The 12,082-nt window shown below is 45.5% G+C and overlaps 1 protein-coding gene across 1 annotated transcript in view; it reads left to right on the top strand.

Annotated features, from left to right (window-relative positions):
• Positions 1-10,546, top strand: part of CTNNA3 (catenin alpha 3) — a 1,539,787-nt gene extending 1,529,241 nt beyond the window's left edge. The window contains 1 exon segment of the mRNA XM_025205567.1: positions 9,469-10,546. Coding sequence (XP_025061352.1) covers positions 9,469-9,756 — 288 coding nt within the window. The 3' untranslated portion in view covers positions 9,757-10,546.
• Positions 10,547-12,082: the final 1,536 nt, after the last annotated feature.

The raw sequence follows: 12,082 nt of genomic DNA, 5'->3' as shown, positions 1-12,082 counted from the left end.
TTCAGCAGGGAAGTTCACAGGATTTGCAAGATATATTTATTTTTCAATATTTCATAGATTTCATAAACATTAGGGCCGGAAGCGACCTTGGAAGATCATCGAGTCCAGCCCTCTGCCCCAGGGGTAGGAAGTCAGCTGGGGTCATAGGATCCCAGCAAGAAAAACATCCAGGTTTCTCTTGAAAGCGCTCAAAGTAGGTGCTTGAACCACCTGTGGTGGCAGGCCATTCCAGACCTTGGAGGCTTGGACAGTAAAAAAGTTGCAGGAGTTTATAACCCTTTGATCTTGTAATCCCTTGGAGCACTCTGGTGAACAAACGTTCCTCCAGATCCTGGTGGACACCCCTTATAAATTTACAGGTGGCCATCAGGTTGCACCTGAGCCTGTGCTTTTCCAGGCTGAAAAGTCCCATGGCTCTCAGCCTCTCATCATAAAGTCTTTTTTCCTGACCTCTGATAATGCACGTGGCTCTCCTCTGGACTCTCTCAAGCTTCTCCACATCCTTTTTGAATTTTGGAGCCCAAAACTGGATGCAGTACTCCAGCTGCGGCCTCACCAAGGCCAAGTACAACAGGACAATGACATCCTGGGATTTGCTTGAGAAGCATCTATGGATGCAAGCCAGCATTTTGCTCGCTTTACTGGCTGCAGAATTGCATTGCAGGCTCATGTTCATCTTGTGGTCAATACTGACCCCCAAATTGCTCTTGTCCATAGTGCTAGTCAGCATAGCACTGCCAAGCCTATAGACATGCTGCAGGTTTTTCCTCCCAAGGTGGAGAACCTTGCATTTTTCAGTGTTAAACACCATCAGGTTCTCATCCGCCCATATACTGAGCCTGTCAAGGTCAGCCTGGATTACTCCCCTGTTCTCAGGGGTGGATGCTTTACCCCAAAGTTTGGTATCATCGGGGAACTTGGTCAGTCCACTTCTGACTCCAATATCCATATCATTAATGATGAGGTTGAACAAAATGGGTCCAAGGACAGAGCCTTGAGGGACCCCACTAGTCACAGGGCACCATGACGATTGACTTCCATCAACCACCACCCTCTGGGTCTGACCCCAGAGCCAATTCCCCAGTCAGCAGATCGTGGTGGACCCGAGGCCGCATTTGGCCAGTTTTGCCAAAAGGTGATCGAAGGCTTTTTTGAAGTCAAGATATATGACATCAGTCTCTTCCCCCTTGTCCAGGTGATGGGTCACCTGGTCATAAAAGAAATGAGATTGATCAAGCATGACCTACCCACAACAAACCCATGCTGGATGTCTCTCGGGGTGTTTCCATTGGCCAGTCCTTTAAGGATGACCTCCTTTATAATTTTGTCTAAGACCTTCCCCAGGATAGAGGTCAGGCTGATGGGCCTGTAGTTTGCCGGATCCACTTTCCTCCTTTTCTTGAAGATGGGAACCACATTGGCCTTCTTCCAATCATTGAGAACCTTACCAGAGCACCAGGAGCTCTCGAAGCTCAGACCCTGGCATGGATCTATGATGCTAGCCAGATCCTTGAGTACTCTGGGGTGTAAATAGTCAGGGCTGGCTGACTTGAAGGTATCCAGCCTCTCAAGCTGTTCCTTTACAAGGTCAGCATTGATGGAGGGCAAGGAACCACCCTCACTTAGGCGCATCCCTGTCCCATAATGGGCAGGGGCGTCTCATGGGACTTGTGAAATACTGATGTAAAGTTGCCATTTAGCAAGTTGGCTTTTTCCTGGGCATTGGTCGTCAGTTCTCCCAGTTTGGTTTAGTTGGGGTCCAATGTTGCCCTTGCTTTTCCTCTGGCTGCCCACATATCTAAAAAAGGAGTTTTTATTGTCCTTGATACTTGTGGTCAGTTGGAGTTCCATGACAGCCTTGGCTTTCCTGGTTTGCTCCCTGCAGGCCAGTGCAGAGTATTCCTCCTCGGAGGTGGATCTCGTCCTCCATCCTTTGTAGGTCTGTCTTTTTAGATGCAGGAGGACTGCTAGTTCCCTGGAGATCCAAGGGGGCTGCTGGGCCCTTTTGCTGCCTTTCCTTCAAGATGGAATAGTCTTAGCGTGTGCTTCTAGGATTGCTCCCTTGAGGAGCGACCACTCTTCCTGGACTCCCCTCCCTTTGGGGTCGTAGTCCCTTAGGGCCTCACTGACCAGTCTCCTGAGCTTGTCAAAGTTAGCCCTCCTAAAGTTAAGTACCTCTGTACTGCTGACTGACTTGACAGCTTTTCAGTGGGTGGTGAAGGTGATCAGCTCATGGTTGCTGTCACTCGGCTTCCCTTCGATTGTTAGATCACTGATTAGGTCGTCTCCTGTTGCCAGCACCAGGTCAAGCAGAGCTTTGCCTCTTGTTGGCCCGTAGACTTCTTGAGTCAGATAGAGCTCATCCACATGTAAGGAAGCTTTGTGACTGTTCGGATTCGGCCGAGCGCTCTTCCCATGAGATGTCCAGGTAGTTGAAGTCCCCCATGACAACCATGGACCAGAAGCGTGCAGCCTCAGCCAATTCCCTGGTGAACTCCTGGTCAATCTCTTGATTTTGAGCAGAAGGTCTGTAGTAGACTCCCACCATAGTATCTCCTGTGCCATGTTCCCAATGGATTTTAACCTAGAGGGTCTCTAGTCATCCACCATGGGTGCCAATGTCAGCTTGTAGGGATGTGTAGTTCTCCTTGACATAGGGAGCTACACCTCCACCCCTTTTGTCCACTCAATCCCTCTTGTACAGGGTATAGCCATCTATACCCATGGTCCAGTTATGGGCGGAGTCCCACCAGATCTCCGTTATCCCTATGACATTGTAATTATTTATGTGGAGCAGGAGGACAAGTTCCTCCTGCTTATTCCCCAAGCTCCTGGCATTGGTGTACAGGCATGCAAGTGTCCCCTTGGGCCCTTGCCTTGCCCGCAGCTTGCTCTAGGGCTGGGGCAGGGGTAGGCTCCCTTAAGTGCCTTGGCCTGCTGGCTTTGCAAGGGTTGCTCAGCATGCTAGCAGTGGCAATAGTTTCCCCCATCCCCTGGCGGGCTAGTTTTTAAAGCCCAGTGGAACCAGTTAGCCAGTCTACCTGAGAAGAGCCTCCTTCCCAGGAGAGGAGGCCATGTCTTCCCAGCATCTCATTGCCTCTATCACCAAAGAGCAGACTGTGGTCATGGAAGCTGAAGCCTTCCAGATGACATCAGCACCACAGCCTTTGGTTCACTACCTGTATCCTCTTCTCCCTCCTCAGCCCGTAGCCCAAAACTGGAAGGATCAAGGAAAACACCACCTGCACCTCCAACCCCTTAAGCCCCATTTCCAAATCCCTGTACTGCCTCATGACTCAGCTGGGAATGTTCCGAACCATGTCATTGGTGCCCACATGGATGAGGAGCATAGGGTAGTGGTCAGTGGGCTGGAGGAGTTTAGGGATCTTCTCAGCAATGTCTCAGATACAGACTTCTGGGAAGCAGCAAACTTCCTGGGCTAAGGAGTCAGGACAGCAGATTGTCCCCCTCAGGATGGAGTCTCCAACAACAAACATTTTGCGTTTTGTCTTAGAGAGAGTGGGGGCAGTAGCTATAGTTGAGCCTGTGTTGCCTGCTTGAGCTGGCAACTCAGCAGGCTCTGCTCAGGCTGCTGTCATGACCCAAAGGGTATGATTGTGTATGTGCTTCGGCACTGCAGAATTATTTCCCACCACGAGGAGCTTTCTTTGCACGGTGCAATTCTCAGTTGCATAGAGAAAACCCCGGTGCAAAGGAGTTCCCGCCATTCGCATGTAAACTTGTGTCCCACTATTGGCTGTTTCTAAATTATTCCCATGTGGCAGCTAGCAATTGGCTTGCTAGCCGTATAAGAGGCTTGAGCAGTTTCCGCCCAAGTTGGAGGAGGAGAAGGAGGACTTCACATCTCGTGAAGAACTCTAAGCGCGCTGTGGAGCTTAACAAACCCAGCGTGTGCCTTAAGAAAAATATAGGGGCCTGATCAACCTCTAGCCTCTCCCCGTCACTGCCTGATTCTCGATGTACCCTTCCCTGCGTGCTTTCTTGGAGAGTCACCTTTTGGACTCTCATCATGGTATCCAGAGCTCTGTCCGGGTTTAAGAGGCTCGAGTTTTCTACGGGTCTTGTTCGTGTGAGTTTTCTTTTCGTTTGTAACTGCAACTCAAGCAAGTTTTCCTGCCTGCACCGTGACCATCTACGGTGTAAGTAAAATAATCTTTAATCAACCTCTACGCATCTGTGCCTAATTCTAGTCCGCCGTGCCGAATTCCCCGACCCACGTGCCAGGGCTGCTGGCCACAGCCCGCCGCGTGCCCCCGAAAGCCTCGGACTGCTCCCGGTCTGCACAGCTGCAAGAGGTTCATGCCTGTTGCAAAGCTCCAGTGGGCCGGGGACCTTGGTGTGGCGGGCCTTGGGGCCCTTGACCACCTTGGTCCAACCCCATGGCTGGACAGTATGGGAGGTCCCTGGGTCCTCCCTTGTCCTGGAGAGAGACTGTGGTCTACCCTCTGTCTCCCGGGGGAGAAGGGCCTGCCAGTAGGAGTCTATCTCCTGCTCACAGTCCCTGATGGAATGCAGTCTCTGGACTGTGGCTGGAGCTCCTCCAGTTGGCACACCAGAGACCCCAGTAGGGAGCACACCCCACAAGGGGAGATGGCCATGCTCCCGGACCCCAGAGCCTGAAAAAGCAAGAGACAGCTCCCACAGCCAAGATCCAGAGGCTCCATCTGCATGGATCCCATAACCATGGGCTCTGTCTGGGTGGAGGTCTCTGAGGTGCCAGAGGGGGGGTCCACAGACCCCCAGGGGACCCTCAGGCTATGGCATGTGCCCATCTGTGTCATGCCACTGGCAGGCATGCTATGGCTGGGACTGGCTTCCCTAGGGCAGAGGCGCACAGGCAGGGCCTCGGGCCCTCCTGCTCACCCTCTTGTGTAAACTCCACACTAACTCATGGGCCAGGCAGGCAAGTGCACTTGTTTGCGCAGCCTGTTTGCATGGTTCTGGTCATGTGGTTCCCTGGGGGGCTGGGCGAAGTTGGGGCCGGGGCAGGGAGGGACCCTCCCTGGTTTCTACTCAGCTGCCTTCTGCAGCTGAGCTGGTCTAGTCCCCTCCCACCATGGGCCCTGGTAACCTGCAGCTGCTGCTGGGGGTTGGCAGGGGGCTCTCTGGCAGTTGGGGGTCCCTGGGGGGTTTTGGGGTGCATGGGCATGACGGGCTTTCACCCATGCTTCTTGCGCTGCTCCCTAAGCCTCTCTGAATTTGATTTTTAAATTTAATTTAATTTAAGAAAATAAGATTTTCTTAAAGCTATTCAAAATGGAGATGACTTTCCAAATTGAAATTGTCAGCCTTATAATTAAATATGAGTACAGTGACTTATTTGAAGATAAAAAAGCTACTCATTCAGGTAACTCATATGATTTACGCAGTAAATTTATCCTCTGCCAGCTCTGTATTGCTATACGATAACAACAGAGACAGCTTAACTTGAAGGGAGGAAGCACTTTTAATTCAGGGAAATAAATACTGAAGCATGTTAATACCACCAAAAAAGAGCATACTCAAAAAAAAAAAAAAAAATGACAGCTCAGCTGTTATCTGGTCCTGTTAGAAACTGTTCCTTATCTGAACAAAAATAAAATTGTAAGCATTCACCTGAGCAGATAACATTTCTCATATTTTATGCACACAAAGATAGCTTGATAGCTTCCTGAGTGCTTAGGGATGACATGCAATACCTAGGTTTAGTCAAAAACTCAGAGAGCACAAATAGGGAAATTCTGTACAAACCATTTTTAGGAAGGAGAATAGGAAGGGTGACCTTGGTTTTTACTTCCCACTACTCCCATTTGAAAGCTGTCTCAGATTTCATGCTGCTGATGGTTAGAAACCTTCAATTTCCAACTTTCAAGGTTTCTGGCCTTACCTGGAGTACTGTGTCCAGTTTTGCGTCCCCAACTTCAAGGAAGATGTGGACAGATTGGGAAGAGTGCAGTTGAGAGTAACAAAGATGATTAGAAGCTGGGGAAGCATGACTTATGAGGAAAGGTTGAAAGAATTAGGATTGTTTAGTCTCAAAAAGAAAAGACTGAAAGGGGTTTTGATAACAGTCTTCAAATACCTGGAGGGTGATTATACAGAGGATGGAGATAGACTTTTTGCTGTGGCTGTAGGAGCCAGGACTAGGAGAAATGACTACAAAATGCAGAAGAGGAAATTTAGGTTGGAGATTAGGGGGACCTTTTTGACTAAGAGGATGTTCAAGCATTGGAACAGGCTACCCAGAGAAGTTGAGGAGTCTCAATCCCTGAAAAATTCCAAAAGCTGGTTAGACAGATACTTGGCTAGGATAGTTTAGTCAGGGATGATTCTGCTTTGAGCAGTGGGCTAGAAAAGATGACGGTATGAAGTCCTAGCCAGCCCTACATTCCTATGATCCTACAAATAGCCAGAACAATTTTGCCAATTTGCTCATATGCTAACATTTTCCTTTATCTTAAACAGCTTTCCTCTCTGATATTGACCAGCTATGATGAATATATAGTCAGCAATGATAACTGCTCTTATCTTCTGTGTTGCTAAATTAAGTTAAAAAATGAATTTCTTTTGGTGTCCATACATAAAATAAGGGTATGTGCAGATGTTTGCTGCACCCAGTCTGCAATCACATGGCTTTATTTAAGCTACATGTTCACTAGTGCTGAGAGCCATTCTGTGAACTGGGTGTTGTGCGGGCCGGGCGCGCCCCAAGCCCTTTTTCGCGCTGCACGCGGGCTGTGGCCGGCAGCCCGGGCACGCGGGGCGGAGAGGGGAGGCTTTCGCTCTGGAATTAGGCACGGACGCGTATCGGTAGTTTAAAAGATTGTTTACTTACACCGAGATGGCAGTGGTGTAGGCTGGAAAGCTTGCTTCAGTTGCAGTTACAGAGAAGAAAAAGGAAAGAGGCGGACAAGAGTTCTAGACTCGTGAACTCTAGCCCAATCCGACTAAAGGCTCTGTACTCGCGAGCCCGTCGTATCAGCTGAAGAAAATACTTGTCTGGAAGAGCTCTGAACCAACTCACATGAAGTTTGCTAGGCTCCGTGGGTCCAGTTCTTTTGCGCACGGGTGGGGTACGTCTATGAATTCTATCGGCGATGGGGAGAGGCTAGAGATTGATCAGATCTCCGTAGCCTGCTTCAAATGCACTGGGTCCGTGAGGATCCGCAGCGCTTAGAGATCTTCACACAGCGTGAAGTCTCCTCCTCCCGTTGTTCGTGGAGTCCTCCCTTGCGGGGGTTCTCCTCGGAGTTCTCCAACTTGGGCGGAAACCACCCAAGCCTCTTATACGGCTAGCAAGCCAATCACTAGCAGCCATGTGTGAATAATTTAGAACTGGCCAATAATGGGACTCGAATCTACATACAAATGGCGGGAACTCTTTGCAACGAACACTTCTGTGCTGCAACAAAGAAATGGGCCCTGCAAAGAAAGCTTCGAATTGGTGGGAAAATTCTCCCTTGCACCGGGGTTCTCTTTTGCAGCAGAAAACTCCACCGTGCAAGGAAGCTTGCAATTTAGCGGTGACAATTTAGTAGTGCTGAAGCACACACAAATAAAAATCACATCTTTTGGGTTGTGACAGGTGTAACCTGGGGTGGATGGAATTAAGGTGTGTTAGCAGGTCCACAAAGGTGGCAGGTGGGTCTGGGGGAGGTTTTGCAGAATTGGGCGGCAGTGGGTGCTGGTGGGAGGGTTGTCCATTTGGGAGCAAGAGAGGGGTCAGAGACTAAAAAATAGCCCTGTCAGGTTCGGGAAGGTGGGTAGGAAAAGTACAATCCTGGGGCTGGAGTGAGTAGTTTGGCTTTCCTAGCCCTAGGGCTGTGCTCTGAACATATGGAGATGTTCACTGTATCAGGCTAAACCATTCTAGATCTAACTTAGTTCACCTCCTCAGGTGAACTCATTTAAATTGGTCCCACCATTTTTTGCTCTATTTAACTTCCCTGAACGTCTCACAGATCAGCATTTAGATTGACCTAACCCTAGTTATGCACATACGTAACCCTATTTATGCAAATGTATGCATATACCCTAAGTTGCCCATGTTCCTGATCATCCTAATAGCCCTTCTTTGTACCTGTTCTAGTATGAATTATTTTTTCCTGTATAAGGGTATTCTGAATTGTACTGGGTGGCCCAAATTAGGTCTCCTTAGTGCCCCATACAAGGTGTCCATAGTTTTCCATCTCTGTTGATAATATATCCTAGAATTGTGCTTGCCTTTTTCACAGAGCCATCGATTTGGTAGCCTTTTCTATGGTCTGAAGGGACTTCTCTGTTTGATGTAGAAAGGCGAACACCTACCAGTAGCCAATTTGGTTCCCTGAAACTTCAGTGAAGCGGTACAGAGCCAGCTTGCTCGAATTAAAGCTTATATATGCTTTTCCTAATTAGCAAGGCAAAATAGGAGCAGCATGTTATAGTGGCCACAGATATTCATAGAAGACCTTATATTTTAAAATTTGTATGTGCATGGCAGTTGGTGTTTGAAATCTGGAAGCTAAATACATAGACCAGCAATATACATTCTATAGTCTTAAGCCCCCTTTTTTTTAAAGAAGCTAATATATTTAGGCTTTCAGATCCTCTTGAATGTCATAATACAGTATAACCTCATAAATCCAGATATCAAAAATCCAGAATTCTCAAAAATCTGGCACATTGGGGAGTAGTGGTGGCCAGTCCCAGAGCAGCATAGGGGGAAGTGGAAGCTGGTCTTGGAGCAGCGGAGGGGGAAACTTGCAGGTGGCTGTCACCACCATCCACTGCTCCATGTGTGGCCGCTGCTGCGGGACCAGTCACTGCTCCCCTCCCCCCACACCCTTCCCATGACTGACCACCGCTCTAGTTAAAAAAAATCCAGAATTTTCAAATTTCTGGCAGGTGTTCGGTCCCAAGCATAATGGATTTATGAGGTTATACTGGATGAGGTGGTCATCTAGCTTAATCTCCTTTGAAAGACCTCAAGCTTGAAAGACCTTAACCACAAAGACAATAGAATAGATTCAGTACTGCTAAAGAATCCAGCTACTTGACAAGATTTTTATATTTCCTAGGAGGCTTTGCAAGGGAGGCTTTGGAATACAGGGGAAACAAATGAAGATTTTTTCTAGTGTTAGTGTGAAGTAAGGAAATAGGGGAATAAAGGTACAATTGTCATGGCTTTTCTGCTAGTTGGTCTCATTACCAATGTCAGTAATTTCAATGATACTTTGCATACAAGGACTGTGAGTTCATGTTAAAGAATGCTTATGCAGTTTATAGTTCAGCATCTCAAATTGTTCTATGTTCTTTAAGTCTGAGCAGTAGAAAACTGAATATAATGATTAAACATCCTAAAGGGAAAACAAATATATTATATTTTATATGGTAGTCTTTTTTTTTTTTAATGCTGTTTATTCCTAGATATGCTATGATAAGAGGCAGACTGATTCCCTAGACTAACAGTCATATTTCTTATTTCAGTTGGATAGTGTCACTTCACTAATTCAGGCAGCCAAAAATTTAATGAATGCTGTGGTGCAGACTGTGAAGATGTCCTATATTGCCTCCACTAAGATTATCAAAATTCAAAGTCCTACTGGGCCACGGCACCCTGTTGTGATGTGGAGGATGAAGGCCCCAGAAAAGAAGCCCCTGATTAAAAGAGAGAAGCCAGAAGAAATCTATACAGCTGTCAGGAAAGGTTCTGCTAAGAAAAGTATCCATCCTGTTCAAGCCATGAGTGAATTTAGAGGAAGAGAAATAATGTAACATTCTTATTCTTCCACTGTGCACTTTGAAACTGCTCCTTTTGCATCTTGTTTTTCCCACTTGTTAAAACCTGCAAGTATGTTAATGTTGGGGATTTTCTGCTTTTGTATGTTTAACAATTACTTTGTCTTTACAGGAGATTTGTTTAACACTGTTAGATGTATTAAGAACACACAGTATAAAAACATTGTCTTTTATTCTCTGATTCTGACATTGTTTTTTCTGTTTATAATGCCTTGTTTGACACAAAGCATTTTGAGTGATAGGTCACAGTGCTGTGTTATGCTAAGGGTATGCATAGCTGGCTTTCATGTATTTGGAAGACAGTGCACAATGAGCCAAATTCATCTGTTGTATAACTTCACTGACTGCAATGAGATTACACCTAATATGAATATGGCCAAACTGTGTGAAATTTAAGATATTCTACAACACCTTCTAAGGGTAGGGTATATTGGACTAGATGCTTAGCTGGCATGAATCACTGCAGTTTCATTGAAATAAAAAAAGATCTGGGCTGATTTACACTGCCTGAATGTCTGGCCTGTTCAACGTATCCACATTAAAAGAGTTGACGAGATTTCTTTTTCATAAGTCTATTAGGCATAAACTTTAGCTATAAACAGAAGTGAAAATATAGTATTAGAAATATTTGGTGAAACAAAAAGCATAAGAGTGTAGATGTAATAATACTGTAAAAAGCAGGCTTTCTTAATAACCAGTAGTAAGAATCTTTTAGAGAAATCTTTGAAGTGTTACCACTTATTCATATTTTACTTCATGGGCTAGTTTATATATTATGGGAAAATAGGTTAGTGACTATTATTTCTATAAGTCCTAATAAATCTGAAAATAACTATAAAATATTGTATATAATTATATAATAATCGTGTCACAAAAAATCATAATACCTGATATTAATTTGTAAAATGCAGATGGAACCATTTTGAAAGCACCCTATAAATATTAAGATTTTACATTATAATTGCAGTGGATTAAACTACTTTGCTCACAGTACCACACTCCTGAACTGCAGGACCATTCCAGGTTGCAGACAGCTTTCTAAATTACTATATTTCACAACATATAAATATGACAGAAAGTGATATTAGCCTTTAATTGCCACTATAGCTCTGTGAAATAATCTGAGAGAGAATATCTTTTCTAGATCATTGATGAAATATTTTAATTGAATCCTGCATTCATTTGAGTTGAGCCTTGGGTTCAGGATTCCAAGCAAATGTGAATTTTAGCTTGGTGATTACAAAGTTACACAGCATGAGCTTCTCTTTTTCCCCTCTCTCCAAAGCCCTCAGCACTTCTCTCGAAGTTGATTTTGGCTGGAGGGACTGGTGACCAAAATTCTCCCTTCACTAAGTGCTAAGGTCAGGAAGTCATCTCCCATCTCAGGTTTTCATAAAACATAAAATGCCTAATTTGTTTTGTAAGGGACTGCACAACTTGGACTGCTGCAACCTGTAAATTGAAATGTTTTGGTAAACAGGGTATGCTAGCTCTTCTCCCACATATGGCAGCATGAATGAGGAAAATATTCCCACAGCCTCTTTTTTTCTACAGCCCTCCTGTAACACAGGATCTAGTGGAGCATCCTGCAGCCATATCTAAAGGATCTTGTCACTCATTGTCCCTGAGCCTGGTTACCAAGGGGCTTCAGTAATGAGACACTGGAAAAAATCTCACCCCTCTTGACTTGAAGAAGTTCCTAATGTGTCCACAGATCTTAAAAGGATGAACACACCTACAGTTCCCTGGAAGCCTAGACAGAGAGGATGTCAGCTGACAAACCAATGTAGTAGGTAGAGGGGCTGAGAGCCACTGAAGAGTTCTGTAGAAACCAATGCTTTTGCAAGGATGCACTGAGTGGGGAAAGGCTGGGGGGGCGGGGCGGGGATTTGTGTTCTAAATGTTATTCAGGTTTCTAAGTGATATTTCAGATTGGTCTCCACGCCCTCAGCAAGATTCAGTTTGCAAATATACTATACTCTTGTATGCTCTTTTTCCTTTTAATAAAGCCTTTAGGCTGAGTCATGCTTCTGTTATTGGCCACTTTGGTATCAAATCCTTAGACTAAATACTTTTGGAGGTCATATAAATAATAAAATGCAATTGACACACTCATGAGGTTTTCTTTTTTTTCCCAGGTTTTTGTGTCTATTAATGTCTCCAGCACCAAGGGGATACGGAAGAAATATTATGTTATTTTAAAAATGTCACAGACTCACAACTATACAACACAGTGAAATTAATAGAATGTCATGTCAGAAGCTGCATGAAAGAGAGAAAGCATATCAAAAAGAGTTTGCAT

This window comes from Alligator sinensis, unplaced genomic scaffold (assembly GCF_000455745.1).
Source record: "Alligator sinensis unplaced genomic scaffold, ASM45574v1 scaffold325_1, whole genome shotgun sequence".
Classification (NCBI taxonomy): Eukaryota; Metazoa; Chordata; order Crocodylia; family Alligatoridae; genus Alligator; species Alligator sinensis.
This window is presented reverse-complemented; position numbering and strand designations above follow the sequence as displayed.